Source organism: Borostomias antarcticus (genome assembly GCF_949987555.1).
Source record: "Borostomias antarcticus genome assembly, chromosome: 4".
Lineage (NCBI taxonomy): Eukaryota > Metazoa > Chordata > Actinopteri > Stomiiformes > Stomiidae > Borostomias > Borostomias antarcticus.
The window spans coordinates 23489619-23515920 of record NC_140237.1 but is presented as its reverse complement, the minus strand read 5'-3'; the positions used below and the strand labels follow the sequence as shown (position 1 = coordinate 23515920).

Here is a 26302-nt window from a genome sequence, read left to right as displayed (position 1 = left end):
AGCATGTTGTTGTTGTAGTATATTCAGGAAATATTTGGGGGTTACATACAGATTCTTTTTCAAAAGAACAATGAATTCCTTTTTGATTTAAGGGGTAAGGGAAAATGTTGGTGAAAGTCAGATGCTCCTCTAAGCCCTTTGCAGACAGGGAATTCACCTGACCACATATAGAAGTAAAAAACCTTTACATCCAAACGAGTGATGTGCACTTAACCCCGTCCCCCATCCAAAAACAAACAAAACAAAAACACAATTTTCGTGCCCTAAATTAACAATTTCCAACTGTACACTGAAGCTCCAGCCAATCAAGGTGGTGTGGTGGATTTGTTGAATAATCTGAATTTTTCCTGCATTTCAAAAAGAGGATTACATAAAGAGTAGAAATGACACTATTTACAACATGGTTCTTACATGCAGCTCCAGAAGCTGAGAGTTGAAATCATCACAGCCAACATCATGTCCTACCAGGTGAGTGGAGTAAGACATGCCCACACACAGTCCATCACACTCAAAACAACATACACACACAGATAATGTGTCTCACACACACACAAACACACACACACGCACACGCACACACACAGAGGCTGATTAATCAAACAAAACAAAAGCTTCAGAAGCAGTTCATATCTGTGGGGAATAAATCTGTCTATTTCTTACTTTTTTTTTTTCTTCTTTCTTCTTTTTTTTTTTTAAGTTGCAGTGACCAAAACCACTCCTGTTAGGTAACCACCTTCATATGCATTAACATTTAAAACTGTATGGGGCACTGTATCCTTAAAAGCATAACTGATCGAAATATGATTGACAGGGGTACATACTAGAAGAGAACAGATAAAACGATAAACATTCAAGACAAGGGAGGCTACTGATACCAGACATCTTTCCATCGCCAGGCTTCCGTTTTGAACAGCGCCCCCATGTGGAGATTAGCTTGAAGCACAAGTAACATGCAGCTTCAGTTCAGTGTGATGTTTTCATCATACAACACAAGGACATGTAAAGCAGCACTGCATTACTCAGATCATCGTACGTCTTCAAAAACAGACATACAAACTATGGTCAACACACAGCATAGACAGATAAGCTTCACACTTGCATCTTGATTTTTGAATTGTCTGCCACACGGCTTTCTTTAAAAAGAAATAAACAATGTGATCTTACAGAGATGGCCACTTCTGCGGTGGTCTGGTAAAGGTACACCAAATGCCCTTTCTGGCCTCTCTGTGGTCGTTACAACTGAATCCAGTCACACAGACTAGTTCCATCTTCCACAGGGAAGCCTGTCTTAACTCAGCAGGCCTGCAGGTAGGTTCCTGACGCGGACGTGAGCTAGTGCAATGAACAGCATCCGCAACGGAGGTGAGTGTCTAATGAAAGGCACTGAAGAGCGCCTTGTACCCGTCAACCCCAGGAGAGGACGTCCTCTGCCATCTTCATTAATCATATCGAAGTACCACGCAAGCAGACCGACCACACGCCGCTCGTTGTCTCAAACGATGCGGCGGATGTTCCATCCTCGTCTAGGATGCCTGCTGCTCTCCGATGTGACAGAATCACAAGGGTGAAATCTCTCTCACAAAACCTGACAGGGGAACTCTGCCCATGCTCCCGTTTCTGACAGCAAATACAATTAAGTGGGGAAGATGAATGAATAGGGAAAGACGATCTGCAAGACTTGAGGAAAAACACCCTGGTGAATGACCCGCAGACACGAGACGCAAAGAGGGTCCAATGAAAACCCCCGGCACCAAGGAGGACCATTCGCAGAGTAGTTAGGTCATCGATCCGTTCATTAGGCTAGTCTGTAATGTCTGACAGCTTTAATTATATCCAATTACCTTTGCTGGAGAGAGCAAAACGATAAAGCGCATTAAGGGCCCGGAGGTTGGCCCTGCTCCCCTCTCTTCCACGAGACCAGGCCCCGGCCGAGGACTGGGGGGACAGCCGGGCACCGCCTCGGCCGCTGCACAGCACCGCGCTGCGGTCAGGCTTCTCAGTAGTACACAACGTCAGTCAGACAACACCAGCTCAGACCAACCAACACCACCCCCCCCCCCCCCCCCTAGTCAAGCCTAGCAGAACCGTAGCAGCCAACCGACTCCACCACTAAATCAGCAACAGAGGAAAAACTAAAGATAAACCAATCTTGAAGGATGAGAATGGTAAATAAAATGCAACACGTTTGCATCTTTTCACGATTTTTTTTTTTTTTACATATATGTATACAATTATAGTCCCTAGCTAATATGTATAAGTCTTCAAATGTTTTTTTCATTTCATTTGATCATGTTTTGTCTGTTTTGTTTTACAATTATATACAATGTACAGGCAGCAGATAATACATCTTTTGTAATGAATGAAGACACAGGAAGTCATGTCATTCCGATTACGACTACCATCTAATCAGACAACATACAATGTAAGTAATTGGAAGTCTTAGAAAATGGTTGGTATCTAAAAAAAAGGATGAAAGATGGGAAGATTGACAAATCTTAAAAGCCCTCAAAATTTACAGAAAAAGCCAATATTTAGTTAAGTCCAAAAGAGAAAAAGGTAACTAATAGAATTAAATCATTTTCTCCACATACATATACCATTGCTCAAAAAATATTTCCAAAGCTAAATAGCATCTCTGATTTGGTCACAAACGTTAGATAGATAGTGTAGCATAAGTACAGTCTGATAGAGCATTGTGGCTGCTAAGCTTGTTAATAATGAGATGGGAGTGACCATGTGTCCTTCTCTCAAATGCCCCCTTGATTGCAGATCATATTAATCACAGCTGTCAATCTGCTGTGCGGTTGAGGGTAAACGGGAAGAGAAAACATTGCGAGGTACTCAGGTTAATGTTTCTGACAGCTCTGACTCGAAGTATGACAGCCAAGGAGTCACACCATCGGTCACCACACAACAATCTACACTCACAGCGCTACTGAATAAACTCCACTGTAAATGATCAAAACTCAGAGGGTTAAATGTCAAGAAAAAGGTCACGTTCTTACATTTTCCACTTCCTGACCGTCCATCTCACCAGCCTTTTCCTTCTCCAGATACGAACTGACCAATGACAATATAGTCTGACACAAACCAATCCAGCTCACACAGATGAAAAGCTTTAGGGGCTTCCTATCTAGTTATGTCAAAAAGGCACATCGCTTTGATATCAGGCATTACCGCTTTAAGTCAAATCACTGCAGGAAAAAACACACAAAAAACATACTAACACGAAAATAGTGCCAACAAGATGGCTGCCTCTTTCAAAGAAGAGATGAGCCAGAAAAAGAAGACTGAAAAATACAAAAACAAAGGATTCAGTGCATATAACTACATTCAAAATAGACTTCATTTATATGTACGTGCATGGTGCCTAGGCTGGCCAGCCTGGTTAAATATATTTAACTACAGGAGGGGAAGATATTGACAAAGCTGTGAATCTTAAATAAATCTGTGGCTGCGGTGTGCTGCATGTATAGATAACTTATGTTAGCTCAAACGCGTAAGACTTTGAATCACTAAGACTCCATTAAAGGCCTACCTCTAAAACAAATATGCATGTCAAACCTTCGCTGATATATAACTCAACGTGTCAATACCCTCAGTCCTTTCTAAGACATTAACCGTTAAATCTGTAGAGTCAATATAACAAGAGGGACGTTGCGTAAAGGGTCTTGTATAGGGGGTGAAGTTTAGTGCAGTCAAAGCACACGTGCCAAGCAGAGCATATTCCGCTGACCTTTGCTAGTAAAGGCCAGACTAGCTCTAGGTACAGAGCAGGCACCCAAGCTGTGGTGGAGAGCACACCAAACTAACAGAGATGCATTTGTTTGCTAGCCAGGCCAAGCAAAACATCCACTCTCCCTGGGAAAGATAAATACACGAGAACCTTTACCCCTGCCAAGACGCCCAAGGACCAGGTACTGTATGTATATTTCTAGCTTAAGTCGCAGATGTGTATCACTTCAACTCCAAAACAGACCTGAGCTGAGAAATATTGCGCATCTGGCTACAAGGGTGAGGGTCACAACGGGTACTTCTCAAAGGTTCATGAGGGCTCTGGATGTCAGAAAACCTTCCTGCTGCCAAGATAGGATGGATGTTGAGTGTATTACAACTGAGACTGTACAATAACTGAAAAAATTAGATCCTAAAGCCTTAATTACAGAGCGCCAATCAATCAAGGTATTCTCTCTCGAGGTGTGAATGTACAAGTTTGTCTCCTAAGGTTTAGGTGCATGTCATTCACATGGGGGGGGGGGGGGGGGGGGAACAGATGAAACAAGCGCTTTTACTGACAGCTCTGTTTGAGGGTGCTTAGAGAGGGGTGGGGCGTACCACAGCGAGTGCATGGTGAGTCTACGTGCATCGAGGGCGAGGTGCGCGTGGGGGGGTGGGGCGGGGGGGGCTTGGATAATGCCAACTGCGAAGCAGACAAGTCGAAGTGAAACCGATCAACAAAAAGAGAGGATTAGTACATGGATATGTTTAGATTTTTTTTCTTTTTCTGGTGACGTCAATATAGTCACTGCTGTCAATGTCACCGACATCGTGGTCTTCATACCATCTTGTTTTTTTTCTCTGTGTGTGTTAAGAGGTTCTGCTGCTTCCTGTGCGACCCTGGTGGGCGGGCGGCGTGATGTCACAGGGAGGTCAGTCGGGGAGGAGGGTCAGGGGGAGAATCTTTCCCATAGTTCCCTTGGCTGGGGGTCTTTAAGAGCAAGAGGGGCAGCTGATCACTGCCAGGACTGTGGGGGGAAGTTGTTGACCTCGGCCAGGTCTTGGACAGGAGAGCCTTTGTGGGTGTACGTCAGCTTGACCCTCATGCGCAGTTGTTGCTGAAAGATCACCAGGGACAGGGTGTTAATAAAAAGAAAAAAAACAAAAACAAAACCTGAATGACACTGAACCAATATTCTAATGGGCTGAGTTCTGTGACAACTCGCCCCACCCAAGAGACGGTCAGACACAGCGACCGTGTATCACAAACGAGGCGCTGGGCGACAGATGGACACGTTCTTACCTTCTGTGGGTTTAGAACTCTGATGACCTGCGTGACACTTCCCTGGTTGAGTGCGGGGACGACGTTACTGCTAGGAGACAGGAGCTGCAGCTGGAATGTCTGACATGGGGAGGCGGGGGGGGGTCTCATTAGTAACTAGAACAGACTTAAAAGATCGGCTTTTGCAATCGGCCAATTTGGCGACCACCAATCGAGTCATTTGGAGTGAAAATCGGCCGATTTAAATCGGTGTCTGATCGATCGGAGCATCCCTACTTGTTATGTAGCCTACCTATCACAGTCTCTCCACCACCGCTAAGCTAAGCAGCTTTGATTCACAAACATCTCATCACAACATTTCATCCAACCACTATTCCACTTGTTTGTTTTTTGTTCGTGGTCAGTCGCGGTTGTTCGAAAGCAGCGCCCCTTCGTCAGAAATCCTCACCTTTGGTACTGCGGCCTGGAAAACAAATTCTGTCATGTCCGCCTCAGTGGTGTTGGAGGCGTGGATGGTGATGACTGCTATGTTGGGGTTGGGGTTGGACCGCTCGAAGGTGAACTCTATCTTCAGACCATTCTTGTTGTATGCCGTCATGGGGGGGATACCTACACACAGACACACACACACACAATCAGTGCAATTCAGTGCAAATCAGTGCAATTCAGAGGTGGTGACCATTAACCAACATGCACAGTGATACTAAATGAGTGCTCTAACCCAGACTGACAACACCCCAGTCTACAGCGGTGTGAGTGAGTGGGTTTGGGCCACAGCTGCAGCTGTGGGACTGACAGCTGTAGACAACAAAGGACAGAGGACCGTCAAGGAGGTTGGGGCGGGGCGGAGGGGCAACGACTCACCTGCCGCCATGTCGTTAAACAGGGGCTGTGAGGACAGGCCGTCCAGGAGGAAGGGGGACTGGGAGACGGGCACAGAGGGGACAGGAGCAGGGGCTGGACCACCTGGGGAGGGGAGAGCATTACGGAGTGGGGCGGGGGGTCCAGAAGGGTACAGGGAAAGACAGACAGACAGACGGACATCAATACAGACTGACAATGACAGCTGTGGTGTCTAGCTGACTCAAGCAGGACAGAGAATGACCAGTGCAGTTTAGACAGGATGCTGAAAAAGACAGGCCAATGAGGGAAAACAGGTGGCGTTTTTTTTTTTGCTGAAAGACAAAAGAGGCAGTAAAATTGGTGGAGAGAGAGAGAGAGGGGGGGGGGGGAGAGAGAGAGAGAGAGAGAGAGAGAGAGAGAGAGGGGGAGAGAGTGGGGGGGGGGGAGTCATTGAGGACGCAAGCGACAAGAGAGAGGGCAGAGAGAGAAAGGAAAGGAGGTCAAACACGAGTGATGTCAGAGACGGAGAGCGCGGTCCCTACCGGTGAGTGAGAGGTCTCCCAGCAGGTCGAGCAGCTCTCCCCCGGCCGAGGCCGTCTTGGTGGGCAGGGTGGTCTGGATCACAGGCACCACGTCGTTACCTCCCAGCAGGTCTAGCAGGTCATTAGCCTGGGAGACAAGACGGATGGGGAGACACAGGAGCGCAATCACTCAGACCTGTCATCTGGTTAGGATTTCCACCAAACCACGGCAGTGAATAATGGAATTTGAGCAGCAACACAGCTGCAGGGTTTCTTCACTCAATATCTGACGTCTACATTTTACTTTTTGATTTTAAATCTTTCCAAACCCTCACAAATCTCATCATAGAACCGGCCAAGTCAAAATTCCTTCAGGGGGAAGAATGCAGAGCAGTTTTCTATCAAGTCTGTGAAATGGAAGCCTAGTACACCTTATCATTTTTCTACCAGCAGGGGTCCTTGTTTGATCAGTGTGTGTGAACACATTAGCTGTCTCTATTAGTTGGCTCTCACCACGGGAATAGAATTCAAACCATATAGGGCAAAGACTGTGAAGGATTTAACTTAATATTTATTTATTTTATTTAATCTTTAATTTACCAGGTGAGCCCATTGAGACCAAGGTCTCGTTTTCGATGGTGCCCTGGTTACAATTAAACATACAGTATAATACAGCTTACACGGTACAATATAAATGCAGAAACATCGGAAAGTTCCACATTAAAACTGATAAAACTTAACTGATAAACAGAATTTAAAAACATTCGCAGACTTCAACCTCAGTATCATTTATCATATTTTTAAAACTGCCCATGAATTGCGAACCAACTGCCGTGATTTTGTTTCCTACACGATCAAACAACTTGGGATACTTCCTGCAGTGTTCAGCGTGACGAGACCCTCACCTGATTGGCCGGCTGGGTGACGGGAGGCAGGTGTTTCGTGTCATGAACCGAGGGCTCCGACTCCCCATTGGTCTGCACGATCTCTGTAGGCCCATTGGAGGCCGCCTTCTCCATGATGGGCATTCTCTCCAGCAAGGCAGACCTGCAGGGGGCAGGGGGGGCAGGAGATGGTGGGGAGGGACAGGAGAAGGGGGCGGGGGGGCATTAACAAAGCAAGCACAGCTACTCATCTATCCATTACGAGTGAATGCAATTGCAGAGGGGCATGTTGTCATTTAGAGCTCGCCTCATGTGATCGTATTTCTTGAAGAGCGCATTGTACTCCACGGCCCTCTGCTGCAGCTCCACGTCCATGCTGCTGCCGTACACCGACACCACCTTCTTGATTCGGCTGCAGGTTCGAGGACGACGACAACAACAAAAACAACAAACAATCAGTCATACCATCCGTTCCCAAGGCTGGAAAGACAACCGCATATTGCGCACTTCCTGTATGTATCCTAACGATTGATCATATCAGTGATCAGTGGCGTGGTCTTTACTTGACACTACTGAAACGGGTGGAGAGCTTCATGATGGCGGTAAGGGAGTAGCCGCGGGTCACCGGGGTGGAGAGGTTGGACACCAGGAGGCCTTCCAGGACGTCCAGAACCTCGTCTTCGGTCACCTACAGTACAGGGCGGCAAGAGGAGACGTCCAGAGACTGAACATTCTAGTCTGCGTCTAGGTGTGTTTTACATGAATGAAGGAACTAGATGAACGCCGATATCAAAACCGATATAAGAACACCGATACCGCTAACAGATATTAACATTGCCGTCATGGCCGATAACCGATATTTACCCATGTCGATATGATCTGTATAAAAACAAGCTTCTATGATAATCCAATTTTGTACATACAGAAAAACACATGTACACACTGTCACTATTTCCAAAACATTTGGAAAAGCCAATAAATCATAGATTTACCGCATAGTTTCCTCTCAACAACAACAGCAGCAGACAGAAATAATCAAATAGAAATAATTATCGGTTGCTCACATCGGCCCTGTTTTGCACATGGTACCAACGCCGATATATATTTAAAAATGTCCGATATCATCTGATACCAATATGATTGGCAATATTGTGAATGAAATTCAGGTCTCACCAAAGTGTTTTGTTTTCCTACTTGACTGTTGTTCTAATTTTGTAATTCGTTCTCATAGATCAGTCTGTTAAAACTACAAATTCTTCCTGTGTGACTTCCCTGTCCTCTTCATCCTGAAACTATGTCACTTCCTTTTTCACGTTATAACCCATCGACCTCGTCCCCAAGTGACTCATTCTTGCCTGGATTCACTTCCTGTGCTCGAGTCCGAATTTGCAAATCATAACATAGAATAAAGTATTGTCTTTGTTTGAAACCAGCTTGACCGACCACTCAGCGTGTTCTTTGAAATCTAAACTAAACCAAGTAAGATTTTTCCTTTACAATATATCATGCATCCCTAGAGGGAACTTATTTACCTGGATAGGTTCCTCCTCCTCACACTGTCCAGAGACCAGCAGGTCTCCGTACTCTCCTATACACCAGGACGACACCTGGACCAGAGGTTGCTGTTGGGAGACAGAGAGAGACAAGACGCGTCACGTCAACCGGGCTGGGCCCTGCTGGAGAACAGTCCAGGCTCGCCAAGGACAATCCTCAGAGACGCCCCGCTCGCTCTGACCTGTGATATGTCGTCCAGGAGGGCTTTGTAGAGTCTTTGCACGGTGTAGGCGTGCATCTCCACGCTGTTGGTGATGAGCTGGATCAGGTTGGGAACAGAGTCGTCTCTCACGTAGCTCCCTGCCTGCAGGAGGGAAACGCCAACACAGGCCACCAATAAACGATTAGAACTGAGTCCATGATCGTGTGGGATAAATAGATGATGGTGATACTGATAGACTGCGGATAGAATAGTAAAATGCCAGTTTGGGAACCTTTAAATATCTCAGTATCTAGGACTGGAATGAGGAACTGATTAGCACTGATAAGATACTTAAAGGACAAGCGATTGCAAGAATTCCAATGTACCTGTACTCGTTACACCTGATGAATAAACTTTCTATTCCATTCTTTAACAGACACATTGCAAGACCGCGTTAAAGTCCAAGTTAGTTGTGCAGAGGCTGTTGTCAGTGTTAATGAGATCATCATCTTTAGAATACAGTCGATGGATCACTCAAGGACTCATCCTTCCAACAGCTGAGCATCGAATAATTCCTGAGATTCTGCATTGAAATTAGCAAGAAACCGTCAGGACCATACACACCACGCCCTCTAGGGGGACTAACAGAGGTGAACATACCGTTGTCAGAACTCTCATGATGGTGTCTATATGCCATCTTTTCGAAGGTGCATATCTGTGAGACAGAGCAGGAAATCAGTCAGCTGTAAAACCCATAGAAACTATATATATATACACACACACACAAACCGTAAAACCACAGGGAAGCAGAGAAACCAGGTTTCAGAGTTCAGTTCATGCTGTAAGCAAATTTGTGGTATGAGGAGAAAAAAATCTAACTCAGATGAAGGTCAGTCATTGTATCATTACTCAGCGCGTTAATAAGTCAACCACAGGAACGCACAGTGTCCCTAAGGTGGTGGGATAAAAAGGTTCAACATGGGAGGTGTTTTGAGTTTACTGATGTCGTAGTTAACTGCAACCTTTTCTCTAAGACCAAGGTACAGCCAAGTTTCCCTCTTGCCCAAGGTTATTTGTACATGTGATGTGGGTAGAGAGAGGACTGCTTCTAGCCTCTGGTGAACCACTCCCCACCCCCCCGGTGCCTTACTTTTCCGCAGCCAGGAAGACTCCGGACGCGCAGTCCGCTTTGAAATCTGGGTCACACGAGTCCAGAAAGTAGAGCAGCTCCTTCATCATGCCTCGGATGTTGTTCCCGTTCACCAGGGCGAAGCTCAGCTCCATGGCACGCCTGCGGGAGAGAGACCGGTGAGAGACTAACCACCACAGCCACTCACTCTGCCTTCTTATCTGGGTTTTAATTAAGGGCCTGTGCAGACTACACAAATTCAGGCCAATTTTGGGCCGATTTTTGGTCGCAGACAAAGTGTTCATCATCGGGCCCGATTTTGAACGTCGGGAACGACGAAAAGCCGTGTAGTGTGACATGATCCAAGATCAGCAATTTGGCGTCTGGGACGCCTTACGACACTCCGACGAAAAGTCTAGCATGTCAGAATTTGGGGTATTTTCCTGTCTAGTCTGACATCTCTTGCGACCATGCCTATGACATGCCTTGACATTGACCAATAGGATGACAGTGTTCTTTACATGTTAACACATCCGTTACCTCAAGTTCTCCTTGAAGGATAGAAAGCCCATACTGTCCTCTTCATGACACCCAGGAACGGGTCCACAATCGTTTTTTCTTTATTTAATTTTCTTCTTTGACTGAGCACAGCTTGCGCCGAATTCTGACTCCCTGTCAGAATCCCACTCCCCTTTGTTTAGTTCAATATGCACTCTTCTGACAAAACAAGTGTTTATAGTTTCTACCACTGGGCAAAGACCAGGACATCACAAGAGGAGCATCTTGTCACAAAAAGGCTATTTTAGGTTTTAAGATGACCACATCGCAATGCAAACCTATGGCTAGCTACTGCTATAACATCCACGATAATAAACTACGAGAGCACTAGGCTACATAATAGTTTACAACAGGCCTATTCATATAAAGTCATAGCCTATTATTCATCCCTCCTCAAATGTATTGTGGTTAGCCTGCATCTTTAGGTCACTGGATGATAGGCTACTGAGTCGGTAGATAAAAAGGGATGAATCCCAGACGAAACGTAGGCTAATACTTCAACTGTATCAACTGTAGTTTTAATGAGGCAGATATAGCCTAGTTGTGGTAGCATACATAGGCTATCATGGTTTCGACAGTCAAAAGATAATTCAAAGATGGTGAAGGGGAGTCGGAATTATTTGGCACAACACCCGCCACCATCATTTTGAGTATAAATAAAGCTTGATTACAGTGCTTCTTCCATGACTGACAATTTCTTGACCAGACTACCTGAACTCGCGCAATGACGCGCATGGTTGCAATTTATGCAACTGTGATCGCCTAATCTGACATGGTGACCATCGTGAAAGACCCAAAAATTGTGTAGTCTGCACAGGCCCCAAGACACCGTCGTCTAGATCGGTACTAGAAACTTGTGCGCCCGTGTCTGGCATTATATCTACTTGTAACGCTATGGTAACTTAAGTACTTATGTTTGTCCTGAATGTGAGACTTGCCTTTTGATGGACACATCCAGGTCTTTTAAACAGTCCACAATGGTGCTCCGATGCCTCTGCACGGCATTGTGGTCCGTCTGTACCGTCTTCAGTAGGGATGTCAGCGCCACATATCTGGAGGGACAAAATGACACGCGCTTAGGCCGTGTCTGAATACACATACTAATAGTATATACTGCATACTAAACGTACTACATACTGTTTCGTTCACACTATTCCATGAAAACGCATTTAGTATGTGAGGTAATGCTAGAATAATATCCGACATGGTCCAGCGAAAGTGATGGGAATACGCAATGGAGGGGTTGTCAGCCAACTTAGGCTAATGCTAGTCAGCTGTCTAGATGGTGATTCCCCAAACTGAATAAATATCACAGACACACAAACACAAAACTGCCTACAGCTAGTTCAATATTGATGTAACCAAGATATCTGGGGAAAAAAATAAATAATCCACCGACAGATTTAGCTACAATGTCTGCAAACCTTTAAAATAGGTTGCCAAATTGCTGTTTTGTTGAATGTATTGACCGGAAACTGCACAGCGACGTATTGCAACATTTCACTCAATCGCCATCTTGTTTCCAGAATAGTGTCCTCTCGATGCACACTGGATTTTGATGGGGAAAGTGGTATTGTTCCGGGGTTTTACAGTACACTTGATTTATCCATACTACGACCGTTTTGATGTAGTATACTAGAAATGTGTCAAATATACTACGAACTTAGTATGGGTATTCGGACACAGCTTTTAATCTTCCGTCTTCCTGACATTTTAGGCTGTGACGATGGCTCCTGGATATTGTCCCCTTGCTTGTGAATGACCTACCTAATGTTTTTGTCGTTGTTCAGAAGGAAGCGTCCCAGAATGTTGATGGCCAACACCTGCAAAGAAAAGCCACCGTCACTGATGGACAAACACGCACATATATCTACATTGTGAGATATGTTTGATCTGAAGGGCCACGATACCATAAACGAAAGACGACACCAATTCACTCACCCTCAGTCCACTCTCTGATTTGATGTCCATGATGGTCAGTACTGTCTCATAAAGGATTGCATTGCCTACATTTTTACTCGTCTCTGTGTTGGTTGCAACCTGAAACAATGAGAGAAAGCCATTAGGCCTTTGATCAGGCAACAGACAGGGAAGTTAGGGGGCGATCACACCTGGGAAAGACGCTAGAAACGAGACGCTAGTAAAACCATGGATTTCCTATGATACGGCGCGTCTGACTGGCATTCCGGCGTCTTTTTTGACGGCCGTCTTTCAAGCGTCTTTTTTGACGCGCGTTCTTGCAGGCGCGTCAGTTTTTCTAGCGTCTTTTCCAGGTGTGATCAGCCCCTTAAGCCGCAAGGACTTCAATATCCAACTCTCACCTGTGCAAGAATATCATTCATTGCCTCACTCGAGTCATCATCACTCCTGCCCAAGATTCTCAGTAGTCTCAATATCCGCACCTGAAATGAAAGTCAACATCGACAGTGTCATACCTGGGAGTTACACGGCTAGTAAATGTTTAAGTTCAAAGGTGAAAGGTTGCGGGCCTCACCTGCAGGAAGGGGTCACTAATGCCGGACACGTCGTGTTCAGGCGAGTACCCCGACATGATCAGGTTCTTCAAGATTCTCACCAACTGTGGAACCAGCTACAACAGACCAACAACAGGAGACAAAGGGGGGCATCAACAATGCCATAGAAATGCTCTACGGGCGAGGAATCTGTAGCATCTGTAGCATAGTCATTTATGTCTTGACACGTAACTTAAAGCCAACTTTTATAATTGGAAATTAATGGTTTTGTGTTCTCTAAATAAACAATATGCATTACGTCTTTGTGTTATGTAATCAAGACAGTACATTGATTATATGAAAACATTGGGTTTAGATGTTTTGTTTGGTTTGTTGTTCGTTTCGACCCCCACAATCATCTTAGCAATATTAGTCTTAGGTAGGAGTCTTTATCTACAATATGTTTCCATAAGCATGACTATTAAACTAATGCAATAAATTGCAATTAAATTAAATTCAATAACTAGTCTTGGTGATATTCATTTAGACATAAATCCCACTCTGACAGTGCCTAGTGACACCATCCGAGTTGATGATCGTTTGAAAACAGACCCACTACGCTGTTTTCAACAAACAGTGATCAAATGAGTTACATATTAGTATTACGACACCTGTACAACTGGTGAGAAATGTGTCTAAGGAGCAAATTAAAAAAAGGTCCAAAGAACACTGACATTATGACCACTGTGAAACGAAACAGAACAGAAAAGGAAGGTAATGATACTGAGCATATACAGCAGATTAGATCTACGGTGACCATGTGAGGTGATTACTAGTTACAGCATGCACCAGCTATGAAACCAGAATGTCCTCTTACCTTCTCATTCTAACACAATGCAGGAATTGTAACAAAAGACAAATGACAGAAAAAATATGAGGTAGATGTTAGGGGGAAGAAACCGGAAAAAGATTCACTTTCAGAGAAGATCAAAAATAAATGTTTCGATCATGAAGGTGAGAGGTGGGAAGGCTAGCACACAGTTGTTATGGCTAGGGGGGAGGGAGAGGTACAGTACCAGCTGAGATACAACGAAGGAACCAAGTAGAGGATATCGGACACATACTTTGAATGTAGAGCAAATCTTACGGGAAAAAATGCAATCCAAGGTTTCAAAAGTAAAACATGTTTGAAGTCTACCCTAATAGCCATACTGAAAGGAAAATGCATACAGAAAGAGAATGAAATGTGGAGTGGGCTACAGAGGAATGCTAATTAACTCCCTAGAGACTGGCTGACTGATAACCTACAGAGACAAGTTGATAATTGTGATTTTGTGATTTCAGAGTAATGGCCGTCCATACCTTTCTGAAGTGAGAGAGCATGTCGGGACTTCTTTCACACATTTCGGTGAGGAGGACAACAGATGTGTGGAGAACACCTGGAGGGCAGAAACCATTCTCAGTTGAAAGATGAATATTCAAATGGTTCCTACTGTAGCACCTTCAACAAACAAACCAATAAACTTTCTGGTGGATGACAAGGAATGGCCAAACTGGTACTGCTCTCTCTCTCTCCATGACACAGCGCTGTTTCAAAAGACAGTCTATGGAGTCTCTCTCTCTCTCTCCCTCTCTATTACTCTTCTTTGACAGGACTGTTGGTTTTTTACACGGTCGAAAACTTCCCCTCTGTGTCTCGAACACCTCCACCGGTTGCAATGGACACAGCAGTCCCATGTTGACACACTCATTAATTTTCCTCTCTCCCCGTGAAGGACGCAGAGGAGGACAGAGGCCTAACCAACTCTGGTTTGGCCACTTTCAGTTCCTCAGCAGGACACAGCGAGTTGCCCCTCCCCCCCGGGGTGGGCCCCAGCGCCTCACCGTGGTTCTTCTCGCTCAGCAGGTTTTTCGTGGCTGGGAGGAACATCTCCATCAGTTCCGGGACCTTCCTGATGACATGGACTGCACACAGCGCCGCCTGGGAGATGACATAATCACATATTAATTGTCCAAATGCTCCACGGACACATTCGCATAAAGCCACTTAGAAATATCCAGTATAACCGCTTTTGCTGTGTGTCCACTGGCCAGTTGTAAGTAGCTGAACAAGCTTACAGCTGCCGAGAGCAAACTGAGAAAGATAGTTGACTGGCTAGGATACCGACAGCTCACTTTGGCACCGCGTGTAGCGTTTTTACAGACTGCAGATTAACTAGCCAAGATGGCGAGCTAATATTATCTAGTGCTAACTTTCGCTGTCTCTGCAGTCTTCCCAAAAAATGACCGTCGTCAGAACAGCCTTTTACAGACTGCGCTTTAGCCCAAAAAGCTCAACTTTTTTCAATTGGGGTAAAAAAAAGCCTAAAGCTCATTACCCATTGTAAACAACGAGAAAACAGCGCCAACTCTAAAACACAGCTCACTGGTGGACACGCACCCTAATGGATGAATTTCTGTCAAGTTTGGTCTGGCCCAACGTACCTTTTTCCTCAGGTAGGAGTTGGATGTTTTGAGTAGCTTCTCCACCTCTCCAGCCAGGTCGCGGCACATCTCAGAGGAACCCATGCAGCCCAGGGTGCACAAGGCCAGGCCCTGGACGTACTGTGTGCTGTGGTTCAGGTCACTGCAGAGGAGACGGGGCACCACAATGAATACATACAAATATATACGGTATAAATATATATATATATTTACATATATCTATATATAGAGATATATTTACAGGTATAATATATATATATATATATATTAGGGCTGCCAACGTTAACTTGTTAACGCTTGCGATTAATCTGGAAACTTTAACACGTAAAAAATACTTAATACAAATTAATCATATTACCAAATTTGATCCCACCTTCCTCCCGTAATTCCAAATGCGAGTGTTTACCTGGCTGAACTGCTACAAGGCATGTGAAACGCTGATAAGTTATCTGTGTTGCACATGCAGTAATTCAGCCCTGCAAACACTCGCGGAAACACTCACTGAGATAACGCGACTTTCCGAGGTAACGTTGGTTTGATAGTGGACATTCAACAGATGTTCACATTTGGCATGGTGAATTTCGTTTCAAAAAGCTTCCAGATGGAAGTTTATAGAAAAAGAATTGTGTACACATATTACAGTGATGACATGTCTTTCCACTGAAGCAAGTTTAGTAAAATAAAACAAAAAAAACTATTGATTCCTCCACTTAGCCTGGCTCCAGCCCCTGAATCTGAATGTCAGGCTACTACCACTTTGTCATGAATTTCTTTATTCTAACACCATGTAGGCTATTTGTTTCATCTCCCACCAAAATAAAAGTAAAAACTTTTTTTGAACTCGTGATTAATCATAATTATGTTAACTGATTATGATTATTAACTGATTATGATGAAGTATTGTTGTAATCAACTCGATACATTTTTGAATCAATTGACAGCCCTAACATACATGCATACATTTTTGAATCAATTGACAGCCCTAATATACATATATACATGCATGCATGTATGTATGTATGTATGTATGTGGGTCATGCATGTATGTATGTATGTGGGTCATGCATGTATGTATGTATGTATGTATGTATGTATGTGGGTCATGTATGTATGTATGTATGTGGGTCATGCATGTATGTATGTATGTATGTATACACGTATATGGGTCGTGCATGTATGTATGTATGTATGTATATGGGTCGTTCTAAAGCGCTCACTGAATTCCAGCGTGGTACGGAAGTGACAGACCACGTAAAGTTACAGAGCGGGGTCGTCGAGTGCTGAGGCATACAGTGCGTAAAAATCGGCAATGCCCTGCTGACTCAATAACTGTAGATTTCCAAACCCCCTCTGGTATTAATATCAGCCCAAAAACTGTGCGCCGGGAGCTTCATGACATGGGTTTCCATGGTCGAGTAGCTGCATGCAAGCCTTACATCACCAAGCGCAATGCCAAGCATCGGATGGAGTGCTGTAAAGCACGCCGCCACTGGACTCTGGAGCAGTGGAAACATGTTCTGTGGAGAGCCAAATCACACTTCTCTATCTGGCAGTCTGATGAGTCTGGGTTTGACAAATGCCAGGAGAACGTTACCTGCCTGACTGCATTGTGCCAACTGTTTGGTGGAGGAGGGATAATGGTCTGGGGTTGTTTTTCTGGGGTTAGGCCCTTAGTTCCAATGAAGGGAAATGTTAGTGCTTCAGCTGAGCAAAACATTTTGGACAATTCTATGCTTCCAACTTTGTGGGAACAGTTTGGGGAAGGCCATTTTCTGTTCCAGCATGACTGTGCACTAGTCTACAAAGCAAGGTCCATAAAGGCATGGTTGGGTGAGTTTGGTGTGGGAGAACTTGACTGGCCCGCACAGAGCCCTGACCTCAACCCCATCGAACACCTTTGGGATGAACTAGAATGGAGATTGTGAGCTAGACCCTCTTGTCCAACATCAGTGTCTGACCTCACAAATGCTCTTCTGAATGAATGGGTAAAAATTCCCACAGACACTCCCAAATCTTGTAGAAAGCCTTCATAAAAGCTCCTGTAGACGTAATGTGTAGGTGGCCCAATACTTTTGTCCATATAGTATATGGTGACATGGAGGATGAAGAGATAGACAGACAGCTGGTGGAAGGATGTGGACTTTGGAGCAGGAAGAGGAAGGAAAAAGAACAGAGACGGAAGATGGCTGAGCATCAGGACCGCGAAGAAGAGGTTCCACAACAGCTTCTTTTCTGCCGAGGTCCACAAGCTCAACAGCTGCAGTAGACTGACACTGAAGACACCTCCTGGTCAGACTCCCCCCCCCATTATCCCCACCCCCCACCCCTCTGCCTGGGCAGTTAACCCCCTGCGACTGGTCTGTTCTGACGGACCAGTCTCTCAATCCCACTCCCCTGCCCTTGCTGACACCTCACCCCACACTCCCCTGGTGGCCTACCACCCCAGACTACTAGACTATGGATAGTGTAGTAAATTGCCAGTTTAGGAACCTTTCAATGTCTAGCTGAGAACCTAGGACTGGAATGAGGAACTGATTAGCACTGATAAGATACCGTAAGGACAAGCGACTGCAATCTCTTTCCTATATAGACACCAACTGGTTAGACTCCCCCACACCACTTCCCTAGGTTGTCAGGCCAAACATGTAGGCTACTGTAGACTAGTGGTTTTATGTCAATGAATGGAGAAGAAGCTTATGCGCTCCCATAGAGGACACATGGTCTGTGTTCGATAACTTGAGCACAAGCTCAGAGCTAGATGCGTTCGTAAGGTCGAGAGCTTTGTCCCAGTCCAAACCCTGTGTTTCTGCGACCTTCCTAAGTAGAGATATGGCTTTTTAGGCGTTTAAGTAATGAGAGGAAAACTTTTGCTTTGGACAACACCACGCGTGAATGTGTTACTAGCAAATACAGAGAAAGGGACATCCGAATGGAAAAAAATATTATGTGCACTCGCACAAATGCTCCCAATTATATTTCAAGGTTGCACACAGATTCAATTTCGGGAGCATTTTGCGACACAAAGCGGTCGCAGTTTTGAGCCCTGAGCGTGCAGGGAGGAAGTCGGACGATAACGAGAGCAGAAATGTGGAGATAAAGATGCAACAGCTGGTCTGGCGGGTTCTGGGAGTGTGCCTGTATCTCACAGCATCAGCACCGGCTGGGAAGCCGAGGCGCCACTCATGAGTAGCATCTCTAGCAAGAACAGAGCACGTTGCCGCCCACCCCCACCACGCGCCTCATCTTCACTCCCACATTACAACCAGGCAGCTGTTCCAGACAGCAGAGCATGTTGCAGTAAAATTGTCACCCTTTTGAGTGTGCACTTATCCCAAATCTCAAGGGCTTGAAAAATAAAAATTAGTACTGGCATAAGACTATGCTTTTACATCGACCGCATGCTTTTAAAATCCATGCAGGGGAGTTGGAAAGCGCACATTTTTGGAACGGGAAGCAGGAAAAGTTGCAGTCGAGCGCTCCTTACTTCTTGATGCAGTTCGTCATGAGTAGGTGGACGTCCTGCCTCTCGTCCAACAGCAACATGGCGCCCAAGTACCCTATCCGCTTGTCGGTGAACTTCTGGGACGCGATCAACTTGAGGCACTCCAACTGGAAAACAACCAGACTCACAGGGGTCACATAGCCGTCCACTCCTCCAACCCGCCCCCCCCCCTCGGTTACGGAGAGGAAGACGCAGAAACCCCCGTCTTTCCCACCCCGGAGGAGCGTACCTGGCCGAAGTGCGCCGGGTAGCCCAGCATGTGCATGTAGAGCAGCTTGGCCACGTTCCGGCAGCGGTAGGTGTTGTCCTCCTCCCTGAAGGACGATCGGATGGCGGCGCACTCCTTCTGGATCATCTCCCGCTCCTCTGCCTGGGTCCGGGCCGTCCGGATGGTCCGGATCAGCTCCCGCAGTCTGATCGGAGCTGGCATCCTCTGGAAAACACAGAGAGGGGGACATGTTGGCACCGGTTACCTTGGGGGGGGGGGGGGGGGGGGATTGAGGAGGGGTGGACACTAGCACTGGGCCAGCAGCTGCACTGTTTAAAAAAAAAAAGAAAAAAAAAGAAGAAAAGGCCCTCGCACACACCGCAGTCATAATCAACATGGCAAAAGGGGTTTGTTGCATAATTTCCTGTCAAGTATGAGAAGGGTGACAACAGCACTAGTCACCCACTTCATTTGACCGTAAATGTTTGTAGCTTAAGGTGCGAGTACAAAAGGACAGCTTCACAAATACAAGCCGAATTCATTAACATAAATGAGGCAGAGCACAGCCTGCCTGGGGACAGTCCACAGTCTGTTAACCAGCGTCTAAACTGAACAAAGCGTTATGAGTGAATTACGTACGATTGCTGTACTGGTAGGAGCTAAGAGACAAAACTTCTCACAACTTCTATCCTGCACATTATGAATTTTATTAGAAGAAGATTCCCCGTTTACACAGATAAGCTCTCCTAAAGCTGCTGTCGGCTTTTTCCTACAATGGACTAGTCAGTCAGTGTCCAGTGAAATTTATTTGAACAGCAAATTAGAGCAGACATATTTTGGAGGATAATGTGATGGTTGAAAGGAGAATGACAGGTGAAATTCCATTCCCTCGCTTGGGAGCTTGAGGAGAGCGCTAAGGTTTCAAACCAGTGGAGCGTAATTAAATATTGAAAAGGTGCATGCATGGAGGAGAGATTAGATTCTCTAGTACTATGTACATGCAAGAAGCTAGTGGATAGGGCAGTGCTCTGTTCCTCAAACATAAACACAAGACACAGTTCCCACCACCCACCCCGACCACTATAGGGGCTGCTTGTGGAGATGTTAGATCACAGAGTGGGTTCAAGTGAAAGCTACACAGTGGCAATTCAAGCCAGTCAGCCAGAGGGCAAGTTGCCACGTTGCTTGAGCCTGTAAAAGTCCTTCAGATCCCAGCATGTGTATAGCAGCCAGCTAGGATGCACCGATATATATATTGGCCGTACATCAGTTTTGGCCCATATCCACCTTGTTGACCGTCATCGGCCTACCGCCAAATAAGATGACATTCACCGACGGCAGTGGCCTATGTTTAGAAGAAGGTTAAATTAAAGGTTATTTCATAGATTTGTATGATTGAATTTGAGCTCAATGAAAGATTGTCTAAGTGTGATGAAGGGCTAAAGAGGCTAGTGAAGATTTCTGTTTCCCTGGCCCAACAGGAGAAATAACAACAAAAACTTAATAAACATCGCCAAAATTGTTCTCTTAAACATCTGTAGCAGCACAGAATTTCAAAATCGGTGCATCCTCCCTAATTAGTAGTTAATAAGTGATGGATCAATAAGAGCTCTAAATTGAAAGATTCAGCAAAAAGCCAAAAACAACTTAACTCGTCCCAACGGGAGCCCTGGGTAGCCGCAGTCTCCACAGATGCCAAGTGATAGGAAATGCGTCACTCTAGCAGAGGCCAAGAGGACATAGAATTCCACAAAGGCCGCTAATGATCACATGGGTGTGTTCAACCAACAGTGCTTCCTGCTTTCAGAAACACCAATCGCACAGGTTTAGCTCTGTACATCACGCTACACACACCTGGCTGAGATTGAGTAGAACCGCCCACTGTCCTGTGAGTATAACAGGAAGTTTTGCCTTTGCTGGCCTACAACTGAAGCCACAGCAATGACAGAGGCTGAATACTCAAGTCTTTCCAATGGTAAAAGTCAGCACAGGTGAGGAAAGTCAAAGTCAGACCTCCTCGTCAGTGCGTTTTGTGAATGTGGAGGTGAGAGAAGAAGACTAAAAGAGAAAGAAAAAAGAAGACTTAACAGATTTGACCGAAAGGGGGAGAGACAGCCCTGGGAGAAACAGGCCTGGGAGCCCTGGGAGAGAGACAGCCCTGGGAGAGAGACAGCCCAGGGAGAGAGACAGCCCTGGGAGAGAGACAGCCCTGGGAGAGAGACAGCCCTGGGAGAGAGACAGGCCTGTGCGGCCTGGACTGCACAGTGGAGCGGAGCGGGCAGAGGAATGTGAAGGCGCTGGCCCCAGCAGTGTGGGTCTGGTGGCGGGGGTGAAGCAGTGGAGGGCCTGGTGAAAGACCTGTGTTAATGCCCCTCGGCCACAACAGTGGATCCATCACGCTCACAACGCCAAGAACAAACAGGGAAAGTTATTACTGCTGGCCCCTCGGAGCGTGGAGGAAAGGTGCTTTATGGCTCCCCACCTCAAAGAAAGAAAAGCAGCACAGCTTCTTTTCTTTTTTTTATCTGTAAGCATGCAGCACATTATTAAGCTGCTACAGCGAGAGGGACTACGGTAATTACTTGAGCTAAGGGATGGTGTAACAGAGAAAAATAATGTACTTTCTAAATGGACTTGAGACCAGACCTTTGGAGGGAAATGTACGTGTTTGCTCATGAAAGGGCCCAACACAGAAAAACAATCTTGGTTATAATTGCTCCCATACCAAGGCAATTCTAAAAGAAAACTTCCATATTATATTAGATTACTTCACCATTCTGTTGCAGCCTATCATGATTAGTATGTCATTTAAAAAAAAAAAAAAACTGAACTAAGCCTCTGTATACACAACAGACTTAATGAAAAAATAACAAACACTTCTTTCCCTGAGTGGGCTACTTTGGCAGATGAATTACTGCTCTCATGCAGTGTCTCGCTGACAACTAAACCATAACATGAGGCCTAATCAATGTATAAAGCTCATTCAGGACCAGGAAGAAGGGAACACACTGACTAACCACAGCACAATGTAACCTTCAAGGCCATCTTTGCTGAAGCTATTATTTATCAAGCCAATCAGCATTAACCCTGTCCCAAGCTCTTTCAAAAACACTATCTGGACCTTCACACAAGAGACACATCTTATTTTTCAATCCAAGACACTGTAGCCTAGCTGAAAAAAATAGCCTCTTAGTCATTAAGTAGGCCTACAGCTGAGTACAGTAGTGGAAGATGTAGAGAGACGTCAGGTTGAGTTAGTCGCACTGTGGAAGGGGGAAAAACGGATTGTGAGGAGAGCAGAGATCAGACGAGCATAGCTGTTGATAATGTATGAATTACCAGTGATCTAAGTGTAATGGGAGGTCAGGCAGGGCAGTTCACATTCCATAGGACCGGCTGGGACTACTACTTTCCCATTCAAATGACCTGTGCAGAACAGAACTCTTAAAGGGGTAATGTGCGTTTTTGGACATTTAGCCCTATTTGTGGTCTGTCTACCATGAACCTGAAACATAGAGACCATAATTTCACTGATCGTTCCAGTATTGAGCTAGCTGCAGTTTTTCTCTAGGCTACAATGGAAGTCAACAGGGCACTTGTAAATGCGTTACAAAACTATGATAAATGTGTGTAATCTTACCAGTCTCAGTATGCTCTCCTGTAAAATGTATGGCTTGGACATAAGCATTCCCCTGGCGCTTGTTTTCACTGCTCCCACGGAGGACTATGTGCAAGTCATGCCAAACACCTACAAATATTAGATTGCGATACATTTCACAGGAGAGCATACTGAGACTGGTAAGATTACATCCTGTGCTTCCCGTCTTGTAAAAGCACATTTTCGTAGATTGTCCAACTCATAGAGCATCCCATTGACTTCCATTGTAGCCCAGTGAGAGCCTGCAGAAAAACTGCAGCTAGCTCAATACTGGAACGACCAGTGAAATTGTGGTCTCTATGTTTCAGGCTCATGGTAGACAGACCACAAAAGGGGCTCAATGTCCAAAATAGCCCACTACTGCTTTTAAAAACCACACATAAGGGTCAACCTCAACCTCAGTCTCTCTCTCTCAACAGGAAACGGTAAGAATGAAGTAGGTTAAAATGCCATTCAGTATGCACACCCTATTCTCTCAGTCAATATAAATGTATGACTTATATACAAAGCACCCACCCTGCCAAGTCACCAAACAAATGTGCAGCTAATTAGTCGAGCACAACCCAGGCTTGAATTTTCCCATTACATGTGACTGACATTTGACAGGTAGTCCAAGTCCCCACCATATTTTTGCTGTAAGTGTGCGCACATAACAGATATGGCAAATTGAATTGAAAGATATGGCAAACTGAGCCACCCCTGAGAGCCTAACAAAGACTTTGATTAAATTGCTGTTCTACATCTACAATGTTGCAATAGCTTTCATAAGCACACACTCTTCTGTTACAACATGAAAGGAGCTTTTTCCATTTTCCTATATTAACCCCTGAACACTGCACTAACCATGCTTGGACTAGGGTAAAAGACAGCTTGATTAGAAGGTGAATGATCTGTATAGGTGGATTAGGAAGACAGTAGCTGGGTTGAAGTTTGAGCTGACCGAATGCTTAAGCAGCAACAGCCAAGGGAGAACTCACCAAGGTCGGCTTTCCTCGGTCTTACTTATCGGCTACCCTAGACAAAAAGACCACTGTTCAGCCGTGCCGCCACATTGAGGGACTCAGGCCCCCCATATTTCTCAGGAACTTGGGACAGGGCAAGACTAGGTCATTTGGTCAAGCAGGGTGATGCAAACAGTGCCGTCTTACATCGTACACAATTCCTCTATCACTGCAAGAGAGACACACATGCAACATTATCCTAGTAAGATATCATCTTCTGCCTCCGTGTTAGCCTACATAGTCTTCTAGACCCAGGCCTATTTATTTCCTAGTAGGATTACTAAACTATTAGCCTATCCATATTCACTCATGATTGTGTAATTTTCTAATAAGAGTCAACAACAATAATGACATATCCTGCTTAACCGTCCTCAACCTCATCCCTGGGAGTAGGCAAGTCCATACCTCAGCCGATAGCGATGTAGAACTGTGACACAGAGATGGTCACGAAACGACTGGGGTGGACTGTAACAACATCGACACCTAAGTAACCACTGTAGGATGGTTGATGTACAACGCCAGCTGTGGGCGACTTCCAAAGTGGGTGCTGGGCCTCCCTAGTACTGTACCCGCCCCTGACACTCAGGAACACACACGCCTGCTGAGCCTAGCAACCAGAGGCAGAGGAAAACACAAGCTCGCAGTCCACCTGGGGAGCCATCACAGCGGCAGTGTCCAGAGACAAAGTACACAGATATGTTTTACAAGATGCACAGGATCACAGGGTTTAAAAACCATAAGCCTAGATATTAAGGACTTCCAAACAGAGAAGCCCAACTGTAAGTGTCACAAACTGGTCCTTTCATTGTGAGGAAACATGCAATGTAAAAAGCTACACATATGGAAAGAGAAAATATTGGCTAGAGAAAATTCAGGGGGGAGGGATCTCTCCTCTTATACAATTTGCCTTTGCCTCTCATTTTGCTGTTAATGCTCAGCCAAGCACTCAGCTAGAGGGATTTTAATTGGAAAAGTGTTACAGCAGGCTTCTACTTCCAGTCTCAATATAAACAAAAGTGCATGAGCTCAATTGATTGTTTACACAAATAGTCTAGTAAGCCACAGTAGCCCATCAATCTTACAGGAGACAAGTGATTACACGTCATTAAAGTGGTTGTGAATTGTAAAGGCAGAAAAAGGATAATATGAAATGCCTGTCGGTATCCTAAATGCAAATACAGGCAGAGTAGCATGTAAACACAACAAACAATTACACACAGAACTGTGTGTAATGACACAAACAGCTGTTTACGGTTCTGTCCTAAATGGGTAATAAATGGGAACTGGAGGTCAAGCACAGAAGGGGAAACTATTCAAATAGGCCATCACATAAATACATCTAGCCTACTTCGCCTTGTCACATAAGAATGAATGCACTGTTACTAGAATTCTTGTGGTTATAATATAGGAATACATTGAAAAGTTTCCAAAGTTGTGCATTGTGTTACTGACCGTACAGACAAAAAAAATCAGTAGCGGTCACCACTCCATGCAGTACAGTTTGGATTCCTAGCCGCTACGTAGAAGACTATTTTATGACAAATTTCCTGAATGCAGCCGATTCAACTTCCCCACCCACCCATGATGCGAGGATATTTGCCCACACTTGGTATGTGGCAAGATCAAGGTGGTAACCTTGACTTATTCTGTGCATAAGATAAAGCAAGCTGGTTCTGTAGGATACCGATTTTTAAAGAGGCAATTTCAGGCCGGGAACTGAACAATTACATGCTCCTTATTTCTTAAAAACTGAGCTTGCACTGTGGTGTTAGCAAGTGGCTGCTGCTCATGCTAACGTTAGCTTGCTAACTAGCTACGCACTCGTGAACAGAGGCCTTTTCTTTTAGCAAGATTAGCTAGCAAACTATGGCTGCCAGTTTCTGGATATCACGCTAGCTAACACTAATAAAATGACCAAATGTAGTAATGACATCCAGTGGATAGCTGGGCCTTGCATCAAACCAAACGCACTTCAATCGTTCAAGAATAGATAGCTAGTTAGCCATCTAACACAGGTATAGATAAGAAGCAAACAGATGCTTAGCTCGGAGCTAACACCTTAGCTCGCTAGCATTAGCTTGATGCTACCCCCCGGTGCCCTGACAGACTAGCCCGGGCGAGGTAGCCTGCCAGCCCCACTTCCTATGCAGCGTCAACAGGCATACCTGTCAACGCGATTGCGGACAAAGTAAGGATGGATCTTTACGTATCAGCGAAATTGACTGCTCTGTTTAACTGGCATATTTGTAGAAAGTTGTACTCACTAGCCGTAGTGATACCAGAAAATGACTGGAATCTTCTCTATTTGCGACGGAGGGAGGAACAGACTAGACATTCAAAATGGTGGCTACTCTAGCCTCAGCACT

At 45.2% G+C, this 26302-nt stretch overlaps 1 protein-coding gene across 1 annotated transcript; it reads right to left on the bottom strand.

Moving 5' to 3' along the window:
* Positions 1-622: 622 nt before the first annotated feature.
* On the bottom strand, positions 623-26240 carry ap1g1 (adaptor related protein complex 1 subunit gamma 1). The gene is made up of 23 exons (XM_084436932.1): positions 26201-26240; positions 19299-19502; positions 19052-19176; positions 15568-15709; positions 14968-15064; positions 14446-14522; positions 13125-13220; positions 12952-13032; positions 12572-12670; positions 12398-12453; positions 11569-11682; positions 10094-10234; positions 9604-9658; positions 8983-9105; positions 8780-8869; positions 7811-7935; positions 7555-7659; positions 7269-7410; positions 6385-6511; positions 5864-5965; positions 5448-5608; positions 5021-5119; positions 623-4835 (listed from the first exon to the last, which is right to left on the bottom strand). The coding sequence occupies exons 2-23, from the start codon at positions 19497-19499 to the stop codon at positions 4734-4736; spliced, it is 2460 nt and encodes an 819-aa protein (XP_084293058.1). The 5' UTR covers positions 19500-19502; positions 26201-26240; the 3' UTR covers positions 623-4733.
* Between the last annotated feature and the right edge of the window lie 62 nt (positions 26241-26302).